General features: G+C 42.1%; 1 protein-coding gene across 2 annotated transcripts in view; it reads left to right on the forward strand.

Moving 5' to 3' along the window:
* The window catches only part of LOC119176206 (E3 ubiquitin-protein ligase AMFR), a 155,955-nt gene extending 132,512 nt beyond the window's left edge, over positions 1-23,443 (forward strand). For both annotated transcript variants that reach the window (XM_037427379.2, XM_037427381.2), the window contains exons 11-15: positions 5,328-5,453; positions 5,576-5,641; positions 13,969-14,114; positions 19,844-19,951; positions 20,035-23,443. In XM_037427379.2, coding sequence (XP_037283276.1) covers positions 5,328-5,453; positions 5,576-5,641; positions 13,969-14,114; positions 19,844-19,951; positions 20,035-20,158 — 570 coding nt within the window. In that variant the 3' untranslated portion in view covers positions 20,159-23,443. The remainder of the gene's footprint in view (positions 1-5,327; positions 5,454-5,575; positions 5,642-13,968; positions 14,115-19,843; positions 19,952-20,034) is intronic.
* The last annotated feature ends 541 nt before the right edge of the window (positions 23,444-23,984 follow it).

Genomic DNA, 23,984 nt, shown 5'->3' on the forward strand with positions numbered 1-23,984 from the left:
TGGCAACAGCTCAATGCAGTTGAATTTACTAAAGCTAAAATAGCGTGCGTTTGAATGCAATGTGTTTGTGCACTTGTGCAATTCAATATTCTCGAATGATATTATTTTAATTGACTCAATGAGATTGAAACAATGCACAGAAAATGATTTGTAGAAGATAATAGAGTCGTAAATCACGAGACACTTATTTTCTTAAATGTCCTACTAGGCTGATGGTCCGGTACACTTCTGTGTGTATAGGAAAAAAAAAGCTTGCAAAAGCCCATCTGTTTAGTTGCAACAATTCTACGTCATACACAATCGAGTTCAACTTTTTCATTTTTCACTGTGAAGAAGGGTACAACTAAAACATGTAGCACTTCCAGTTAGAACATAACTGTAACCAACAGCTTCCAATTCAACTGGTGATGGTCCCCGTTGGCGGTCATTTGACCAGCTACTAACTGGAACCACTTGCAACTGGGACCAACTGTTCCCATTGATTCCTAGCTGAAACCAGTTGAGCTGTAACTGGGACCAGTTACTAAGACCACTTGCAACTGGGACCAACTGTTCCCAGTTGATTCCCAGCTGAAACCAGTTGGCCTGCAACTGGGACCAGTTGATCCCAGTTAATGCCAGTTGAAACCATTTGGATTCCCAGTTACACATTTTAACCTGGGAGGGGTGGTGTATATATGACTGTATGTTGTATATTGAAAAATAGTTACACAGAGTTAAAAAATAACAATCTTTAAGCGCAAGCATTTGCCTATATATCACTTCCCTATGCTATGCAAATGCAAAGGGATCTGTTTGTCAAAAAGTGCACTAAAATAGTTGAATGGATTACCAACCTTCCCAAGTCTACGTTCTCTAAAACCTTTGTTTACTCCCAGTTGGTTTGAGATAAATGCCTTGTCACATCTCTTTCAATGGATTTTCACCCTTGTTATACTTCTTTATGGTGGCTGCAATGTGAAGCATATATAATGCACCTGTATTGCAAGAAAATGAGCATTGATTCATCAGTGTTATTGAGGGGCTAAAAAATGTACAACTTTGGCAAGCTGTGGTACAGCAAAAGTAAGAGAGCGCCAAACATGCTTTTTTCTGCCATCAGAGGAAGACATCGCTGCAGCTGTTCTTCTCTGAACGTGGCTGCATTTGCGATGGAGGCGGAAATGTTGTAGGCCTGTGTGCTCTGATTTGGGTGCACGTTAAAGAACCCCAGGTGGTCGAAATTTCCGGAGCCCTTCACTATGGCGCCTCTCATAATCATATGGTGGTTTTGGGACGTTAAACCCCACATATCTATCTGCTCTTCTCTAAACAGTGAAAGGGCAAGTTCTGCACAGCCCCATTCCCATTTCTACCATGTCTAATTGTTTTAAAAAGTTTTGTTGCAACTTGGTTGCAGCCATTTCTTCTGCATTCCTACTGTCAAATATAGAGGCATTCTTTTCTCACCCTTCCCCATCATCTGTGCAGCCCATAAAAATTTATTTATTGCATTCCTTTTTTTTCTTTCTTTATACATGTGTGTAAACACACCCTCGCTGAAGCAGGCGGTTTGCATTCTCAGGATGAAGTATGCCACAGTTTTGAAGAATTGACTGCGTATATTGCATATGTGTTTCTGTTCTTACGCTTATGAGTATCATGTATTGATCAACTATCAAAAATAAAGTTAATGCAATGGTCAGGTCAATATATTTCCACTTGCCCCGCCACGGTGGTCTAGTGGCTAAGGTACTCGGCTGCTGACCCGCAGGTCGCGGGATCAAATCCCGGCTGTGGCGGCTGCATTTCCGATGGAGGCGGAAATGTTGTAGACCCGTGTACTCAGATTTGGGGGCACGTTAAAAAACCCCAGGTGGTCAAAATTTCTGGAGCCCTCCACTACGGCGCCTCTCATAATCAAATAGTGGTTTTGGGACGTTAAACCCCACAAATCAATCAATATATTGTAACGGGGTTTATTTGCAGCGCAGAACGCAAAAAGCGAAGCAGTCAGCAGCGTCCGGCCAAGCGCTGCAAGCATGAGCTTATGCTGATGGCGATGCCCCTGATGCGCCGAGAAATGCCACTGAAGCTCCTCTTTTTCACTACAATCGCCCTCCGCACAAAAAGACGCCATCCTGGCGGATTAGGGAGAACAAACCACTAATGGGTCGTAATATGGCTTGAGACGAGAGACGTGGACAGTGTCGCGGCCGCGGTAGCGTAGGTCTGTGGCTGGGATGATGGGCTCCACGATATAGTTGACGAGTGACGTTTGCTCTACAACGCGGTATGGCCCGATGTATTTGGGAAGAAGTTTTGCGGAGCGGCCAGGCGCGGTAGCAGGTGCCCGAAGCCATACCAATGAACCAGGTGGAAAGTTTGGAGCCGAGCGGTCCCCAGTCTGGCGGGATTGCTGCTGCCACTGGTCCTCAGTAGAAAAAGAGCGGGCAAGCTGGCGGCATTCTTCAGCATGTCGGGCAGCTTCGGACAGAGTTGTACTTTCGGACTCATAAGGTTTATATGGAAGAATAGTGTCTACTGTATTTGAAGGTTCTCGTCCGTACAAAAGAAAGTATGGCGAAAACCCAGTAGTAGCTTGTACGGCAGTATTATACACGTAGGTGACGAACGGGAGAACTTGGTCCCAATTTGAATGATCAGAGGCGACGTACATCGACAGCATACTGCCAAGAGTACGGTTGAAGCGCTCCGTCATGCCATTCGTCTGAGGGTGGTACGCTGTACTTGTGCGATGCACGATTCGGCATTCGTTGAGTAATGCCTTCAAGGCGTCAGAAAGGAAGGCACGGCCTCTGTCACTTAAGAGCTCGCGAGGGGCACCATGACGCAGAACGAAACGTTGCAACAGAAACGTTCCAACGTCACGGGCTGTGGCAGTCGGCAGCGCGGCTGTTTCAGCATAACGTGTCAGATGGTCTATCGCAACAATAATCCAGCGATTACCGGCTAGAGTTGATGGTAGTGGTCCGTAAATGTCAATGCCAACGCGATCAAAAAGTCTACTAGGACCAGGAAGAGGTTGTGACGGGTAGACTTGCCCGGGAGGTAACTTTTGTCGTTGGCACTGAGCACAAGAGTGAATGAATTTCCGCACGTAGTTATACATGCCACGCTAATAAAATCTGAGTCAAAGCCTAGCGTATGTCTTGAAGAGACCTGCGTGGGCGCACTGTGGGTCCGCGTGAAAAGCTTCACAGATAGCAGCTCGAAGACGTCAATCTGCGTGGTTGATCGGGTACGCAGGACATCAAAGAGAGCTGACGAGCGACCTCAGCGCGGATGAACTCTTGGATCTTGGAGAGAAGAGGGGCATGGTCTTCTCCTATGCCAAGGGTGGACAGGCTGGACAAAGAGTTGTCGAGCACCGAGGGACGTCGGGTGGAAAGACGTTGCCTGCGCAACTCGTCAAAACTCTGGCATAATTCGGTCAGTTCTAGGACAGTGCGAGGACTCTTAGAAAGCAACATTTGGAAAGCGTCGTCCTCAATGCCCTTCATGATATGCTTGATCTTAAGCTCTTCGGACATGGACTCGTTGACTCGCTTGCAAAGGTCCAGAACGTCCTCAATGTAGCTTGTGAAATTCTCACCAAGCTGCTGGGACCGAGTATGTAAGCGTTGTTCGGCACGGCGTTTGCGTACCTCAGGCCGCCCGAAAACTTGTGTGAGGCTCGTTTTGAAGGCTGACCATGTAGGGAGTTCCGCTTCATGGTTTATAAACCACAGTTTGGCCACGTCCGACAGGTAGAAGGAGACGTAGGCCAACTTGGCGGCGTCATCCCATTTGTTGAGTACTCACTCGCTCGTACATTGAAATCCAGTCGTCAACGTCCTTGTCTTCTGTGCCTGAGAAAACAGGGGGATCTCGCAGACGCAGAGAACCGGCGCAGAGAACAGTAGGCGGTGCCGGTGGAGGAGTTGGAGCGGCGCTTGCGTCGGTAGGCATAGTGGATGGTAAAATGCGATTCCGAAGCTCCAGGGTGATCAAAACCCAGCAGAATCCACCACTTGTAACGGGGTTTATTTGCAGCGCAGAACGCAGAAAGCGAAGCAATCAGCAGCATCCGGCCAAGCACAGCAAGCACGAGCTTATGCTGATGGCGATGCCCCTGATGCGCCGAGAAATGCCACTGAAGCTCCTCTTCTTCACTACAATATTTCCACTTATTTAGTATAAAGATCCAGTGAGATCTTTTTTTTTTTTTTGAAAAAAAGAGAGATATATATATATTTTGTATAAGGTAGACAAGAACAAAAAAGAGGAGACACTAGCATTAGTCAACCCTCTTGTTCATGTCTGTCTTGTGTAATTTTTTTCTGCTAAAGCTTTACCAATCACACAGCCCACCAACAAGTTTTATTGAACCAATGAATTGCTCATTGATTTTCTCATCTACCGTAGATCACTCACCTATTCTACGTAAAGTTGGTGGAGGAGTGTGTCTAAATATTTATAAATCTGAGGGTTAATACAGGGCATATAAAGTTGTCCTTGAGTGTTCAAAAGAACTCTGTCTGCCAATTAACCTCTTTCAAGGTTAATAAATGCCTGGATGAAGTTTTTATTTTCTATTTAAATGGGCAAAAGACTCTAAGAATAAGCCTATTCAATGAAAATAAAATGGGAAAATGTTCAGCAATAGGTGGGCATCACCATGCAGAATACTGGATGCAAGTTTTACCTCAAGTGGTGTGTGGTTGCATTTATGTTATGCATCATGTTATGATGAGACGTGCAACGTGTGCACTTTGCATTTCCTTTGTATCATCTGCCACGGTGGATTAGTGGCTACGGTGCTCAGCTGCTGATCTGGAGATAGCGAGCTCCCGGCCACGGCGGTTGCATTTTGATAGAGGCGAAATGGTAGAGGCCCGTGCGCTGCGCGATGCCAGTGCATGTTAAAAAACACCAGATGGTCAAAATTTTCAAAGCTCTCCGCAACGCATCTCTCATAATCGTATCATGGTTTTGGGATGTAAAACCCAAGATATTATTCATATGCATTTTCTTTATGCTGCCTGTGTAGTATTGGAAGCTGGAATTCCATAATACGGAGGCTTCGAATGATTGGTGCAGGGATAACAAGCAAACACTATTCTTGGAGCTACCATTTCAGTAGGAGAGCAAGCTTGCTTGTCAGAACAGCTCCTCATGATTCTCTTGTTCGACCATTATTGATCCTCTCATTCTTAAAAGTGCTTTTAGGTGCTAAAAGCCCATCTGTACAGTTTCCAGAAAGATGACTGTGTTGTAAACGTTGATTTCACTTATTAATCTCGTCAGTGTGCAAACTTAATCTATAATAAATGACCATTTTGCAGGCTCGCCAGGTGCAACAGATGTTCCCAGGTATGCCATTAAACACCATTGTCGAAGACCTGCGGAGCACTCGGTCTGTCGAGCTTACAATTGAAAACATTCTAGATGAACGCCTCGTAGCACCTCCTGTAAGTTTTTCAAGGCTTTTCCTTACTGGCTGAATGAAGAGCACAGCCTTGGCAGTCACATAGCTATGTTAGAGTGTATTGTTGTGACCGGATCACTTTTCGTGTTTTTTTTTTCCTCACAGACATCCATGTATCAAACTGCTGTGCCAAGAAACAGTCGAGGCACAGTTTACCATGCTGGTTTTCAGGTATGCACATCTGTGTTACAATATTGTTTTCAGCTGTGTCATCACAAGCTACAGTTTTTTAGCTATTTATCTTCTGCTCTTTTATAATCTAAAGGTGTTAGCTCTTTTAATAGGTTTCCTACTATTGATGAGGTGAGATATATATACGTATTCAAACTACCTTGCATTAAACAGCCACATGCAGTCTCGTTATTCTTGCTAAGCTTCTGGTGCTGTTACAAGTGCAGTAGAATTTCATTAAACAGAACCTAAAGGGAGTAGGAAAATTTGTTCAGTTTTACAGGAATTATGTTTCGTGAGAGAGAAGCAAGTGTGCAGAATTCAAGTATGCAATCAATCTTTTTAGGGTCTGTTCTGAGCTGCAGTTCCATTTAGGAGATTTTAGTTTACTGAGAGTCTACTGTATTAATGGAATGAAAAACTTTATTTAGTCTACTGTATTAATTTCTTCATGGAATGGTGCAAATGCCATCTTCAATCAAATGTGATGTTTGTCTTGAAAAAAATTTGAACTATTGTGTGCGGTGTCCTCAATCAGCTTACAGGCCGTAGACTTGCTGTAGTGATGATGCCTGTAGACAAAGTCTGAGGATGATGCAAAGCTAGTACTCTGAATTGTTGCTGCAAATGACCAGATGTTTTTATTACTCAATCCTTATGTAAAAGCAGTGCAGACTGCACGGCTTTTTTTAAGTATTGGGTAATAAAAGGGCAGGTATTTCTACAAAATGTATTCTATTTATTGCAAAAGTGGGGCACTCTGCAAGGAGTAAAGGAAAGCTAAACTTGTTGGCCATTTCTACCAGGCATGTGTGAGCTCAGCTTGTCTATTTCGTGGAAAGTGTTAATGTACATGCACATTTAAAACAAGCATTCTTTCATTTCATCATCAGAACGCGATCGTTGCAGCTGGGAATTGAACCGAATACTCGAGCCGTGCAGCAAAATATCATAGCCACTCTTCCACCATGGTGTATTAGCTTTCTCCTTCTTTAGTTCGCAGTCAGCATAATGATACCCACTGCAAAAAGAAGAGCATGAAAGTGCCTAAATTCTGTGCACAAAAGATTATTGCTGTTAAAACTGTACGAGTGCTGAAGGCACGTTTTGGCCGTCTCCGCAACCACCCTGCTTGTCTTTTTTTTCTCGAACATGCTGCGTTACTTCCATTGTATCACAATACAGGATAGTTTTGTCTATCTGCTTCGTGGCCCACTTCAATAAGAATGTTGCACAATAGCACAAGTGGAAAACAGTACTGGAAACAAACATGCACAATTATCTTGCAGTACATTAGGCTTGGCACCATAACATAAACTTCCAATGTGCAAGAAATACAACATTTAAACAAGGCTTTTCCTCTGCAACCTTTTGGTCATATTTCCTACACTCTGGTATATGTAAAAATTCAGTACCAGCTAGACCACCTACCCATCCTGTTACACAGTTTCAATGAGATGAAGAGTAGGCCATGTAAAAGAATGCTAGCTGCCATCTATGCTACTATACGTAGGTTGTTAGAGAGCAAAGGTAGCCACTGTACCCTTTCTCTCGGTTTGCCTGGCACCTTTCAGTGGCACTGTCATACTCAGCGCAAAACTTCTATAAAAAGTAAATGTTTGCAACACAGCTTGAGTGTTGAGTACCGCAACAGCGGTACTCATTATGCAACCAAGATGGATCACTGAAAAGGAGAGGCCAATAAGCACAGACTGAATAAAGGCTTGAGACTCTGTTCATTTAGCATGCATTGAGAGCAAAGTTCTGAAAGCTTTCTGCCTTTTGTGAACAGCAATGTGCAAACCTTCAGAGTTAAGTTACAAAATTATGTAGCAACAACAGTCATTTTTAAACGTCAGTGGGTAAATACTTAGTGAGTAAGGAGTGCACCTGTCTTGTCTGCCATTCACACCACACCACGCTTTTAGTTAGGTTCCTCATCGTGACAAGACAACTGTAGTGCATTCCTAAGTGAGCAGATTGTGAAAAAGTGCCTGTAGATATATATATTTAGGCACATGTTAAAGAGGCCATGCAACGTTCTTCTGAGTTTACATAGCGTGGATCTAATACTGGACTCTGCTGCAGCATGAATTTTCAACTGCAAACCATTTTGTGCACTATATAAGCAGAGTTATTCGACAAAGTGCACACTTTCTGTCTTTTTTACCATGAGTGCAGTGAAAGATACACAAGGTATGATGACAAAGGGAGATGCACAGCCCAGCAGTTGCATTTTTCATTGCTGCCCATATGACCTTGAGCCTTCTCTCTTCTTTTTTTCTTTGACCAATACGTCTTGTTTATATTTGTACGACACCAACACATGAAAGCACCTCATGGTACCTTCACTTGTTGGTGCTATGCCTACATGGTGCGGCACGTGGCCCGTGAGATCTTACGCTTGTGCGCCGTTTACGAAATTAGCCAATGCCTGCTATGCCCACTTGATCCTACCTGTTACGTAATTTGCCAAAGATAGAGCAACAAATTTTTGCTCATCTTTCACACGAAACTGTATATTCCCTACTGCATGCAGTCCATCAATATTTGGCTCGTGTTTTCACTTGTCTCAGCCACATTTTCTGACCATGTTCAGAAAGCGGTGAAGGGCCCACTTAAGGTACTTCAGGTGTTAAACATGAATTTGTAGCTCCCTGCTATGGTGTCTCCCGTAGTGTATGCATTGTTTTGGGTCTCTAAACTTGAAATTAGGTGTAGGTGTAAATTGATTTTGTAGTGTCTTTCAGTCTCCAGGAAGCAGGCTTTAGTTGTCTACATCTAGGAGGAAGTGCATTTGGTTTGTGCCTCTTTGACAGCAGGGACAACTTGCTAGTGCACTGTATCTGGTTTGAAAATTATAGCATGCAGGCAACTCCAGTCTTCTGCAGTGACCTGGGAGCTTCTGTGCCTACAGCGTTGAATGTACTGGTAGTGCTGAGTGTACCAGGATTTGAGCTTATGTAGCACTTTTGCCAGACAGCTACTATGGAGTTGCACATATCTGCATTCTCACTTCTCCTTCTTGTGACTACAGGTTACTTGCTGTGTGTGCTACTGATATTGTTCTTGTCAAACTGCTAAATGTCGTTATCTGTTTGGGTGTTATTTTGTTTAATGGACAATGTGAATGCATAAATTTGTTTCTTCTTTTCCCCCACATAGTACAGTCGAATCTCATTATTTCAAACACGCTTAATTCGAACTTGCGGTTCATTCGAACTCACGATGAGGTCCCGTCAATGCTATGTATATTCTAATGGGCGAAAACACCCTTGTAATTCGAAAGCCCAACCACTTCCGACCATTGATTCGAACATACCGCGCTCCGAAAATGCTTTCAGCACTCCGCCCAATCCCACCGCGGCACCTACGATACCTCACCGCTGCCCGCGAAGGAAATGAAAAGGAGAGAAAAGATCGCGGTGGAATGTTTGCTGTCTCTCAAATGCCGATCTGCCACGCTCTCGTGTCACGCTTCTCCCTTTTCCGTCCCTGCCACGTAAAGCCGTCACTGGGTTGAATGATTGTGTGGTTGAAGGAAAGGAAAAAGGCACCATCTTCTGCAGCCCTTGCAGGAGCACGGCTCTGCGCCTTGAGGGGGGTGGGGGGTCTCTCACGCGCCGGTGCCACGCTTCCCCCTTTGCCTTTCCTGTCACGTTATTTAGCTTTCAATAATTCGAACTTCTTTTAATTTGAACAAATTTTCTAGCCCCTTCGAGTTCGAATTATCGAGATTCGTCTGTAGTCTTTTGAAGCAAGAACGACAAGGCTAACTTGTCTGTGTTCGTGTTCACATACATATTGGAAAGTAAAACAAGGGAGTGAAGGATTTAACAACCGAAGTGCAAAAACGTAACAACAAATCGCTTGTCTTTGTTGTTTGCTTAGTTCGTCGTTACCTTTTGCGCTTCAACTGTTAAGGGGATATGTTACTCAGACACTTTTTTCTTAATATTCACCTTAAAGCAATGAAACTGAAGCTGTTAATGGAACTTATTATGCTGATTTTAAATATATAATTAGTTTTCTTGCAAATTGCTTACTTTTAGCTCTGCGAAATGACAAAGGGAAAACCTCAGTCCTTTTGCCCTCCCTCTTTTCATCCCTAAACTTCCGTAATTTTATACCATTCATAGTTCATAATGTTTCAAATAAAAGTGTAGAATACAAATAACTAATTAGGAAGCACATACAAAACATGTAATAGGCATGAAAAATAATTAACGTAAAAAGTCCATATTTCACCTACCCTAGTAAGGGTTTACAAACATTTTATTATAAAGTAAAATATTAAAATTTAAACTAGATAATTGTATTTATCATACTTTGGAAAAAAGTTTGGGCAAAGTTTCATGCAGATCCAAGCACTAGAGGTGCTTGAAGTAGGTGGGGCACATCGAAATAAAATGGCAAAATTTGTGTTTTGAGAAAAACAAGTTTTAAAGTTAAAATTGAGTTTTTATTTATAAAAGATGTCTATAAATGCGATGAAATTTACCCATCAAAAAGAAGAATCCTTGTAGTAGTTACTGGCACTAAAATGTGCCAGAACCATGACTGTTTTTCTCGGCTTTTTCGAGCCGACTCCTCACAGACAATTCGCTCGTAGACAGGGCCATGAAACGCGTGTCAAACTTCTTCCGCTCAATCTGGCAGAGCTTGGTGCCAACTGCAAGCTAAATAGAAGTTTGACAGGACTGCAAAATCTAAACTAAGTCTAGTGTCGAAAGACACAACAGTGCCGATGCCATTTTGCGGCCACGTTTGAGCCACATAACGTCGTACATAATGGCAATGTCATCCCTGCTAAGCTTCCTCACTGTGAGCTCCTTTGACCTCACAAGATTGGCACTGAAATCATTCAATGCCGCATCATGAATTTTCTGGCTGATGGCTGTGAATGACTTTTGATGCATTGGCTTTTGCAAGCCAATAACTGCCGCAAAGCGGACCATCTGCTCGTAGCCTATTCCTACAGAGTGCGGCGCCACAACAAATTTCACACGCGAGCAATGGCTTTTTTCATTTATAACGGAGATAAATACACGAGAAAACCATAGTTCAGCTGCGCTGCTCCACAAGATATGATCCCCCGCTAGTAGGCTTCACAGCACATGCAGGTGCGCAGTGGCCAATTGCAGTCCCCGATTCGTACCACGTGATAAGCCAGTCATGGCACTCGAAAAACGTGCAAAAGCATGCTTCTTTTTATTATGTCTTGCGCCACATCAGCGAGGGAAACTGTCGTTATTTGAAGAGTGAGGCTCAACTCTTCACCTCATGCGATCGACAATGGCGAGCGGCGGAACATTATCGGCGGCAAGGTGCTCGAAGACTGTACACTTTGGGCCTTTTAACAGGCACCTTGTGCTCTTTAGATGCAATTTTTAAGCATTTCCAGTTAAATCTCGGCATGTAGTTTTTTTTTCCAGAACACCAAAACAAGCGAAAATAAAAAATCGCTAATTTTGAAGGAAGCTCACGTTTTTTGACCCGCATCTCCCTTTAAAGACTAGCCTGCTACCTCACCTTGCTTCAGTGAAGGATGACATAGTTTAATGCCACTAAAGACTAATAGTTTTATGTAACACATAACTACGTAGTTATTTTTTTTCCTTTTGTTAACAAAATTTTTCAATCACCCTTGGCACATAGTGCTTTTTTACCACTTGAACTGGATTACTCTCCAAGAGGCAAACTTTTTTCAAAGAAGCAGTCAGAATTGACATTCGTCTAAATTAATGTTTTTATAATTTTTAAACTAATTACCAAAAAAATGTTAGCCAAGTGAATTTCAAATTATTGGAGGTATTTTATTAAGCCACAAACAAATGCTTATAAATGAACACATGTTTATTTGCTATATGAATTAGCAATTCTATTCTTATTTTACATACAAGTAATATTGTAATATTTCCTATTTGTCATTGCACAACCTCCTTTGCAGTGTGGCCATCTGTATCTTTATTATAGGAGCGCTTTGTAGCCCATCCACAGCCTTATTTTACGTGCATCCTGGTTTTTCTTTTTCTTCTTTTATAGCTGGCCAGCAACTAATGTATCCAGTGGCTTTGATGTCGGAATACTAGCCATGCTAGAACCACTGTTCATTCTTAACAGTGTCCGTAATGTTTGGTCATTGTCCGCTGCGGTGGATCAGTGGTTTTGAGGTTCGGCTGCTGAACTAAAGATTGTGGGTTTAATCCCAGCCGTGGTGATCACATTTTGGTGTAGGTGAAGTGGAAGAGGCCTGTGTTCTGTGTGCTGTCTGTACACATTAAAAATACCAGATGGTCAAAATTTCTGGAACCCATCACTACAGCATGCATCATTATCATGTCGTGGTTTCTTCGGCATGTAAAACTTATAATTATTATGTATTATAATTATTGATTATAATTAATATAAATATTATATATTATAATTATTATGTCTGATCATTGCACTTAGTCCTAATTGAATTTTATCAATACAATCATAGACATCATTTACATGGGTATGAAAGCATACATTCAGCCAATGCACGTAGTCAGTCTAAGATTACTATTTGTCTCAATCCTAGTGGATAAAACTTTGGGCACTGGCAATGTGATTATGTATGGGGGCCGTGCATTGCCGAAAGCATACAGCCAGCGAAGTGTCATTCATGGCATTGATTATATCCAAACAAGCTCAAAATTCCTGTCATTCCTGTTGTGTCCCCGTATATTTCCCATTGATGTTGATAGTGACACGGACAATGCTGCATCGTTTTGTTTGAATGCTCGTGCCATTTTCACTTTTTCCATTGCGAATTTGCTGCATTTTGCACATCATTGCTGCACTGTGCATAGTCTCAATTAAGAGATATGTGTTCACTTGCAAGTACACCCCAGTTGATTATCTTGATTTTATTGAAGAGTGAGCGTACCGGCCAGGACCAGAAGAGAAGCCTAAATTATTGGTATCCCTGTAATGTGTTGGGCTTTTGTGCATTAAAACATGTTTTTTGTGCAAGTAACTGATGGTGCATTTTAATAGCAAGCTTGACGGTGTACACATCAAAAGTCAGGCTAGTTTCAGAATTCAAGTGCAGGTGCTTTGTGAGATTGCTGGCTTGAACTCATGCATTGCAGTGTGTGTATTGAAGTAATTATATTAACAATTAAGACATTTCATTTACTAATAACATTACTACAGAAAAGCAGGTATTCTGCATAATCACAACAGTGTGAACATATAGCTGCAGTTCCTAAAGATGTCTGTAGCAACAAATATACTATATATATACATTGCTTGTTGAACAGGTTTTAGCCGTGATATTGAAAAGCAACTGACACATTTCAGCCAAAACATGATTCTTGCCATCAAGTGCAATGTTTTCAGCCTGAGGGCACATCCAATCATTTGTTTGCACGGAACAAAATGAAGTAACCGTTCTTCTTTGAAAAGCAGGGGTGTGCCCCCACACTTCAAGCACTGGCTCATAAGGAATTCCTTGTGTCAAGGAGACTAGTATTTTCACCGTGTCTGGCTCTGAAGCACGCAATAACCAACCCATACCAGAAGATGAAAAAATTCATTGTACTATAATATAAAAATAACCTCGTGAGATACCTTGCCGTATCTTCTCATAAAAGCATATTGGGTCAGTTTCACCTGTGCTGCAGTGAAAGGATACCCAACTGGACAGTGCTGCATTTCTGTAACATAGCTACTTTTAACCAGTCAAAGCTAAGTATTTTAAAATATTAATGCTGACTGGTATGTGATAAATGAAAATATGTAGGCAACAACTTGATGTTCTTGTTTTGCGTTATTGTACTGGAAAACTGTCCTAAATTTGTGCTGGTGAGTGCACGTGCTCCTGACTCACGCTTTTTGATTTTGCTTTTGCTGCTGTAGCGTCGATAGCACTTTTCGGTGCAAACATTTTGAAGCTTTGTTACAATGTTTAGCACTCGAAGTTTAAATCTTGTGAGCACATTACATTTTTATTGCCAATTTTAGGTATCTTGCAGGTTTGCAAAAATTGTATAATAAAGCGTTAGAAGTCTGTTAGCGAAATTTTGTTCATTAGTTGGGAATTTTTTTCTTGTGCAAGTAGTGTTTCTATTATTAAGTAATATGCTTCTAGCTCAATAATAGATTGATGACAGCAGATAGTGCAGTTATGTTTCATCAGCTAGATTTTATAAAGAGATTAATGGCAGTTTCAATCTTCATAGAAAGATTTTCCTTTCTGTCAGATGCAACAGATTCTGTTTATGTTTAAAATGACAGCTGGTGTCGGTTATCTCCTGGCTGGTTAGATATAACTTTAACCTTTGTTTTCTGCTTTCCAGAATCATGGGCTAGACACTCACAAAGAAGCACTTGCAGATGAGAGATTTCCAAGAAACTCTTCTGCAAGTGCTCTGGATTCCAGTTCCGCAATGTTTCTTGAAGATCCTGAACCATATTCCCAGGCCGAGGAAGCATCCACATCAGGGTAACAATCGGTGTACTTGTGCATGATAACAGACCCCGTAAGCTATAGGTTGAACCTAGGACATTAAAGAGCCTTTCACCAGGTTTTTTTATTGAAAACAAGCAAGCCTGGTATGTAGGTTTCAGTAGTGGTTATTTAGAAGTACTTGTTGCTAGGCTAGTTGGTGGATAACAAAGATGGAAAATTCTAGACACCGAAAACATGACAAGAACTTTCTTCTAATGCCGAATGGCCATCATGGTAGACTTTAGCTTTAATCTCTGTACCAAATCATTGTGAAGGCTGCTACATGTGACCAATTCCAGATAACATATGTAACTGTCACAAGCTGTTTTTTTTTTAGACAATACAAATTTTTTTATAAAGGTGCTATGACAGCGATATTCCTCTTGTCTTCGAACACAAAACTACGTTGAGGTAGAAGTACTCCGCCAAAGCTAAAGTTGCTAATCGACAGAACTTGTTTATTTATTTACTTTAGGCTCCTTGGGTATATGGGAAAGATTTAGGCTATCACAATTTATGGCATACTCATTTTTCTTTAGAAATGAAATTTACACGTAATTTGAGATAATCATCATCAAACGCTAAGGCTGATGCCAAAACTGACCACACCCAGCTTGAAAGAAATGTAGCAGCTCTGCTATGTCATGCTGAAATTTTCCGTGACAAGAAAGCGATGAAATCTGAATGAAGCCATGTCATGGCACCCTTCGCCTAGCGATAAAGTTGCAAGACCCCTCTTGATCTCTGAGGCTTTTGTTCTGGCAATACCTCTTGTACCTGTAGGCTCAAATCTTTCACCAAATGACCAAGTGCAGCCAAGAAAAACTGGAAATGTGTACCGTGTGGCCAAAATCACATTACTGCTAAGCCAAGGTGCCGTTTCATAGTGCAAAGGACCAATTAACAAAGTCGGTGTTGCGTAATGTTACCCACAGGCAAGTTTGCATCACTTCGCATATGAGGAGCATTATTGGACAGGTGCTGGAGAGGATCTCCTGCAATTGTATTTCGAAATCGGGGCGGCTGTGCGGCATATAACGCTGTGACATTCACAAAATGTGATCACTATGGCCTCCTGCATGAATTAGCAAGCTTGTTTTGGGAAGTGTTAAAAAAAATGTGGCTGATCCCTCTTTCTAGGAATCAGTGAAACACGAAAGTGAAGCATGTCTTCACAGAAGTAGTTGAGAGTTTATTGTGCATGGTTTTGCAACAAGGCTGAATGAATGAATGTACAGCAACAAATTGCAAAGTCATGCGATGAACAGCAAGCGGCAGTAGCTCAAAACTTGCAGCGCACACCTCAAAAAGAAAGCACAAACAAAATGAGCATACACAAACAAACGTCATAGTTCGACATTTAAAGTGCACTGTATGAACAGAAAGAAAGGCGTACGTAACTAACGCTCAAGTATACACAGGACAAGCGAGACCAGCTGTCACAATTCTTAATTCTTCGTGTGTGGACAGCGTGCTCCTTTTGTAAATGTGGACCTGGCAGGAAGCGAAGTGACGTTTGTGCTTTCTCAAAACATGAGTCTGATAGAAGCGCGCACACGAGAGACCGTGCTCTGTGGAGGCGGCACTCTCTGAAACACAAGGCAACGTTGAGCAGGCCCAGCATGTGCTCGTAGTGCGATCTCGCTACTGATAACGAAAACATGCTGTATCTGTGAAGCTCTGAGGACTGCCAAATGCTATATGGTATATATAAATGGCTTGCTGTTGGCACACTTGACTAGAGGCACATTCATTAGGGCATAGTGGTTAGTGCTGCGCGCTTCTGTTTGAGAGGTCGCTGGTTTGACGCCCTGAAACAAAGCTTTCGCGTGTCGCTTTTTTTTTTTTGCAATCTGTTGTATATATTTCACAATGTCATATCCATGATGGAACTATGTCAGCGCAGCTGTAGTGGACCCTGGCATGAAACACTTTCGTGTTAAATAGTGAAAGCCTGTTTACTGGCCCTATAAACTTGAATCACAGAAATGTGCGGCTCAGCTCCTGTGTTTCAAAGATGTAAAGGACCTGTTCACAAAGTGACATTTGCATAAGTGAGGCTGTATTGCTGTACAAGGTGACTATTCCAATGCTGGAATTGTATGAGTGTGTGCAAACAAATCGCTTCCCTCGAAATTCTGGCAAGGAGCATGGTGAATTCAACTGCAAAATGTCCCAAGAGATGCTGTAAATTGTGCAGCAGCAGAACATGCTGAGAATTTTAAAAAATTGCAGTGTTTTGTATAGTATTTATGTGAAATGCTTGAAGCCGAAAACATGTCTTCTCAATAAGTAGAAGTGATGTGGCGAACCTTTGAAGTTTCAGCGTACTAATTCATGCCATGTTGGTGGAGCAGGACAGAGCACTCTGCTGTGAGGGTGTTGATCCAAAATGACCACTCAAACATGTGGACCTGCCCCAGAGATTGGTGGTTGATTACAAATTCTTTTTTACAAACAAGAAAAAAGAGGTAGCCTCGGATCACCGCATGCAATTTGCCACCTAAGAAAAAATAGAGAAGTTATCAATCCTTGCATGTCACATTCAACAAAATTTTTGTTGATGCTATATCAGCTTCATGATGCCTAAAACAAGTTTGGATAGGCTTCATCCATCAAATATAAGTAGTCTTATTGCACAAGCCAAGCACTTTGTCTGCATTAAGTGCATTAAAGCTACAGAGGTGGTGATGGCAAGGAAGCAATGCGCAGCTCAAGAATTTTACATTGCAGCATGCATGGCCTTGACCATTTTCTATTCTTTTTTCTCTTAATGTGTTGACCGCTATTTCTGGTTCAGGCATGTGTAGTGTCGGCACGTGTTCGTACCATGTAGGCTGCCAAGGTATCCATCTATGGCGGCACCTATGGTGCCGCCATAGATAGATACTTTGGCGGCACCTATGGCGGTACCCATGGTGCAGTTTTTTCCTACCTCGATCTTACAAGTCCTCCTCCTGCACTGTGTGGCCCATAAGACCATAACACAGGCATTTATTTGCTTATATTTATGTCCTAAAGCTTTGAGAGCAATGTATTTGACGGTATTTTGCAGTATTTTTACAACTCATTCTCAAATTCGTAATAAACACAACTAATCACAATAATAAAGATTGAACATACCTGATGATTTGTCCCCAGTGTGAGATGACGTGAAGCGGTACCTAATTTCACCCTTTATTTAGGGCTGCAATGACAACAGTGGGAGAGTAGCAAGCATGAGTTTGGATCAAAGCGGGTGGTCACATCTGCATGGATGTTGCCATGTTGGCTTCTAATCTCAGCTACGGCCACTGCCACTTCGCTGGCCCAATGTGTTGGCTGGGCCAAGTGGCTTGAAGAAGGCCAGTTACAGTCACGTGATCAATCATGGTAGCGCCCGTACACCGCTGCGCGAAATTATCTATAGATCAGTAATATTTGCTGTGTTGAAAAATGTTGCAAGGCCCCTTTTAAAGCTTTCTTATCTAGAACGATAATTATCTCTTGTTCCTTCTTAACTAAGGATGTACCATAAAATGGGATTTCTTTGCAGGAGTTTCTGCAGGGGTTACTTTGTGACACACACTCAGGCTTCTGTATTTTAAATCTAGCGTCACGACCAGGCTCTGCCAAAAAACGATAAGCCTCCCAAAAAGCTCGCCTGACATGCCAAGTGACCTAGCGGCAGCCGACCAAAGTTTCCATGCTCAGTAACCACTCTAGACGCCGACATGTTGATTGTGTTTTGGCGCGCATTCTTGAAGCACCGTATACTTTGTGTGCTCGACCCGTTCACACGAGAAAGATAGCGAAACCTTTCATCTACTTGGGCTTGTTATAATGTAAGATAAAATAAACTGTAATATAAATTTAATCAAGTAATGTCTGTTTGAGGTTTTAGAAAGTAAACTGAAATGTTGATGCGTCGCAGAATAACTTTGTGGCACGCGAATTGTTCCAAAGTTACCCCAAGAAGTACATTTCTTTCCCTGGTATTAGAGCTAGACCACCTTGAAAGAGGTCTCCTCTTAAGGACAACAGCACAGAAAAAAGCAGTGACAGCGAATCGTCTTCAGATGGTCAGCAGGGCTCTCCAGAACTCTTCACAACCTATCTGAAATTAACACTCCTACCACTTCTGGGATACCAGATACTAGCAACGTCCTGAAGGTCCATGGTGCGTGTTCCGGAAAAAGAACCTTCAAGAAGGATGATTTCGTCATAGTGAAACTTCGAACGACAACTTGACCCGGGAAGAGTGACGGCAGTCAAATTCAAGGGGCACACTGTCAGCACTATGGGAAGTACCCAAAATAGTAATTGCAGATGGCCAGACAAGGAAGATGCAATTTTGTCCCCAAAAGAAGGAAGTTCTGTACACAATTGAATCCCCTAGGCCAGTAGGCAAACGGAGTATTTTTAAAGTAAAAGATCTTGATTGAGGAGGTTTATGCATGAATTAAGTTTTATGGGCGAAGCTCCTTATGGCGTGGCTTGTGCGTCTCTCGTAGTACGTAACCACCAGTGGCACATACCCGAAATAGCGGTCCTTACGATTTTGACCTCCAAGGTGGTTCCGGTGAGAGATTTCTTCTGTGCGTTGTTGAACAATAAAAGATAGTGCTCAATGCACATGTTAATGGCTACTAAGGGGGAATGAGAGACAGGAGCATTCGGCCTTTAGGTAACGCACACGCTGCGATCCCCATTAGCAGCTATTGGCATGCACATTGAGCACGATCTGACAAGAAAGGGTTGCTACGTTATACTCGCTGGGTGTAACCTCCTTGGTTTTAAAAAGGTTTAGCAAGCGTTGGGCTGCATAGCCATGAATACAGTGAACTAGTATATACCATGAACTCGAGGTGGTTAAAAGTGGGAAGTAAACCCGAAGCGCAAGCCGTAAGAAAGTGTGCATGTGCCACCTCCCGTTTAGTCCTTGAAATGTCCGCTGGATGGCGGTGCTTCTATATGGAGAATATATGATGAAAAGATGCGAGATGGTGGTACTTGGAGTGCTGAATAGATGGACGAATGGACACACAGACAGATGCATGGGTGGACGCATGAACGGATGCAGGGACGGATGCATGGACGAACGCAGGGACGGACGCACGAACAGACGCATGCACAGACAAGTGGATGGACGCATGGACGGTTACACAGACGTACGCAGGAACGGACGGAAGGAAGAACGAATGGACGGACGAACGCTTCGCCCCACTTTCCATCATTCACTCCGTGGATATGCTGCCATTTTTTTTTATACAATTGTAACGTTCAGAGAACAGACACCAGTGGTAGATAACTCAAATGAACTTTTGATGCGGTAATTTTGTGCCAGCCTTTTTTCCCTGGTCTTATTCAGCCAAAAACAGCATTGTCACAAAGTTTCCCCACACGATGGGGCGACATTGTGACAGCTTTTAACCTGAATATACCTAGCCGTTTATATTTTATAAAACGTGGATTTTTAGAACATTCGATAATGCGAGAGAAGGTTTTATCAATGTTATGTAATTTTTTTATTTGGCTTTATATTGATAATTCTCTAGCAAGGAAAAGAAAACGTGCAAAATCTGTCACAAAGTAACCCCCCATTTTACGGTAGCAGAACACTTTGAATTATCTATCTATTCCAACTTGTATGGTTACAGTGATAAGCATAATTTTTATTCAAAACTATGGGTGTTTTTGTTCAATATGTTCCTGTGCCACCTAAGCACCACCGTGTTCTACAGGGACAACAGCATGGGACCACAAGTTGGTGGCCGCTTCTCCAAATCACCTAGTGAGAGAGAACGCATGCTGTCACGGAGGAAAGAGGAGCTTCTCAAAATGGCCCGCAAGTGAGTGTAGTGCCATCTCTTGGCCCCATAGTTAAGCAAATTTCATGCCATCCGAATTTAATTACATATGTACGGCTGTGCAGGAAATTTCTGGATCGATCAAAAGGCGGACCTTCACTCCAAAACCTACGGCTGGCGTCAGACCTGTCGAGCATGCCTCTCAGCCAGGCCCACCGACGGTCGCGCCAGCCTCACTTGGGATCTTGAGGGAGGGAGACCTGCCTCAGTGTGGGCTGTGAGGTGCCCTTGTGGACATCACACCCATTTTGTACAGTCGGTCAACTGTAGTGAGACTGGTGTTCTCATGGTCACTGTTAAATCACATGGACATCGTTGCAAACAGAAGAAAGCAGTAGCCTTCTTGAAAGTCTTAGAAAGATTCTGCAGTGAGCTTCTTTTTTTTTTTTCCTTATAAGTCTGAACACGTGCATGTGTGTGTGTGTGTGTGTGTGAAAATGTGCATTCGATCTTCTGGTGATGCCATCCTGCATATCGGCCATTCGTGCACAATGAAGCATCTTCTGACTGTGGGTGCTACAAGTGTGTTCTCCAAATCCAATGTCTACAGACTCTTATGTGTTTCCGGCATCGTACTCTGCAACCGGGAACATTTAAAGGCAGCCAAGCCAGGACAGGTGGAGATGTCCAGTTGTGTGCTGTGCTTTGTGGGAGCTTGGTAACTGCATTTGTGTTCATTTTTGCATGGGTATGCTCTCCTCAGCAAGCTAGCCTCCAGATTGGACACCAGTTTTCTGACCGTCAAAATATTTTCCTTATGCACTACTGGCTGTGGAGATCTGCATGCACAAGAAGGCATATGTATTTTCATCCAGATTTAGGGGGAAAATTATTCAGTAATGATAGTATAGTAGCTAGCTACTTTCATGGGCCGTTGCCAACTGGTTTCTGGTAATGCACCACTAATGCCTACACATGCAACAGGAAGTCTTGGGAGATGGTGCTTCACAAGCATTGTTCATTCTCCTGGATCAACACATGCAAAAGATTTTGTCTAAATTAAGATTTGTGCCTGTAACTTGCTGTTTGTAACACATAGGGTTTCCTTGCAGAAGTTCTTTATTAAATTACATTGTTTCAGTGCATTTGCCTGGTCTTTTGAAGCCTCAATCTTTCCAAGCTTTGTATTTTTTACATTATAATGAAATGCTTGTTTAATAGACTCTTCCATAACATCCTCTAGAATTTTTTTTGCTCCTTCGCATACATTCACCAATTTACCTATTTCCCCCAGCTTAAAGGGGTGGCGCCATCAAATTTCGAGGTCAAAAAAGCTCCTTGTGGGTTTCTTCTGTATGCTAGGACACTCCACGTGAAATGTTGGACACAGCAGACATTTAGAATATATTTTAATTTACCACCAAAGTGTACTTAAATGCTCATTCTCTCTACTGAAGCCATCGCAAGCACATTCAAAACTATTGTAGCTCTGTAGGAATGACAACGAAAGTTGTAGTGACGTCGCACCATGTTTGTAGTGAGTGTAGGCTTCCCCTTCTGAGGGAGACAAAGGTTCAGGTTCATCGCAGTGCACCCCCTCCCTGTTATGTCAATGTATGGGGCTGACTTTGCACCATCCCCCCTTAAATCACAGCACCCTTTCCTATTATGTCAGTGTGTGGGGCTGTTTGCACCCCCCCCCCCCCCCTTGCAGGCGACTATGGTGGTGGCCACCCCCTTACACCCTTCCCATGCGCACGCCTAGTAGTGCAGTGAGTGACCTCCAAAGACCTCCGCCACATACGTACAGGCAAAGCATCGCAGCTGCTGCACGTTTGTTTTGCGGATGCATGTGTGGCAGATGTTTGCGAGAGCAGACGATAATCAGCACGTCTGCACAGCCTTGTGTGGTCACATGACCAAACCACCTATACTGCTAGATCTCGGCCAAATTCGGCGCCCAGATACCGAAACCGAAAACTGTCCACATAAAAAAGGAGATATTGAATTATTTACCGAGAATAAAATAATCTTAATTCGTGTATATCATGCTGCTCAGAGCTATAAGAAATGCTTGCAGCAAAGAACGCGCAAGCCACAATTATGGTGGCACCACCCCTTTAATGCCACATTTGCTTTAATGGCTGTTGTGCAACACAGCCATCTACCTTATCTGTACTGTTGAACAAGCACAAGAACAAAGAAGCATTTTAGATGTCTTTTTTTTAGTTAGATTAATAAGCGCCACGTTAAGTACTCCAGAAAGGCAGGAAGTTGCTTTTGTTTTTACTGGTTCTCATGAAGCAAACTAGTTTTCAATTATGCTGAATCGAAACTTTAAATTGTGCAAGAAGAAACATGTGTACTTAATATATTGCGAATTGTGTACAGGATAGACGTAAGTGCTTCTGCCATCGAAAGAATACTGCAGTGGCTGTCTAACGAAAATTTAGCATTGCTACCAAATATTGTGCTAATGTTTAAGAGCATAATTGTCAAGTAGCCTGCTTTGTTATTCATAGCTTATGCTGTTTTTATTTTTGTTAGAGCGTCATGTGTTTGCTTTGACAGCTATGGCACATCTTATTTCCAGGCACATCTTTTCCAAGCTAGCTTGTCATGTCTGCTTTGAAATCTTTTTAAACTTAACTGCTAATGAGCGATGCTACTTACTTGCTGCACTGTTCACTGTGTACCTTACCGATTGACTATCATGCTTCTCAGATTTTTATTTTAAGGCTGCTGAGGGTATGTGAGGGTTGTTAGTGTGTTTATGAGCCAAAGATATGTGCTTGCAATTCACCTATGGCATGAGATATGGTAGAGTACTTTGCTACTGGCATATTCAGAGGTCTTGTGAATCAATCTTTTCTTTTTTTTTTTACATGTAGTTGTGCATGTATTTATGTTATTGTCTGTACAGTGTTTTTCCCAACAGGTTAAGTTAAAGGGCAAATATGTTGCTTTCACCCTAGCTTTTTGTAAATCTTGCTTCTATGAAAAGTGAATAAAGTTGTTGCTCAAAGTAAATAGACACCTTTAGTGCAGCACACTATGTTATGCAGAGAAAACTGTCAGCAGAGCACTATATAATTTATGGTAGCTACACAAACATGGAAAAAAAGGAAAGCTTGCCTATTTTTCAAAGTGTCTAATATCAATAATACTCTTGTGTTTCTGTGAACTTTTGGCATACTTTGTCATTTTCACAAGCTTTCTAGGAAGCTATGTTACACGCTGTCGGTACTGATATTGAGCTCTTCATTTAATCTACTTCGTGTGTTGGGGAGGTTACGAGGTTATGAGCACTGTGGAGTATGAACAGAATTGTATTTGACAAACATAGTAACAGTTGACCCATGATACCTTATAGACGGCCAACCTTGTCAGGTTGGTGCCATCATTGAACTATTATGCATAATTGCCAATTGTATTGAAAAAATCAATACAATCGGAATGTAATAATGGAAACTATTCATTGCATATATCCTTCCTTGAAATATTGGAAAATGAATAAAAGTTGTCCTAAAACAATATTTTTTATCAATGGCAATAAGCTGCATATGTGTTGCTTGAAAGGAAAGTACAAGCAGAAAATTATGAATTTTTAAATATTATGCTCATATATAATCGTTTTACATCACTGTCATAATTGATTGTAAATAATGTATAAATTGACATGCATTATCATGGTGGCTGAGGGACCATGGCCTACATTGCACATATTAGTCTGGGGTTGGCCAAAGATACCTTGAGATTGTATTGCATTACTATACTGAATACACTGCAAAAAATATTTAAGATATTGTACTAGATACTATTGCATTTATCGTATCTGATAGAATACTGTCAAGTTGTATTTTAAAGGAGCACTGACACAAAAATTTTGCACCCAGTCTTTTTTGTTGCAATAGGTAGCTTATGACCAACTTGTCACGGCTAGAAACTTTGTTTGCGTGAGAGTGCGGTGGTTTATTTGGAGACGTTTTTAGAATGCCCAGTTTCGGTTTCAAAGAGCACTGAGCTAGCAGGAGAAGCTTCGGAAGCAAGGTAAACGTAGCTGGCCACGTAACCA

The sequence above is a fragment of the Rhipicephalus microplus genome, chromosome X, assembly GCF_043290135.1.
Source record: "Rhipicephalus microplus isolate Deutch F79 chromosome X, USDA_Rmic, whole genome shotgun sequence".
Taxonomy (NCBI): domain Eukaryota; kingdom Metazoa; phylum Arthropoda; class Arachnida; order Ixodida; family Ixodidae; genus Rhipicephalus; species Rhipicephalus microplus.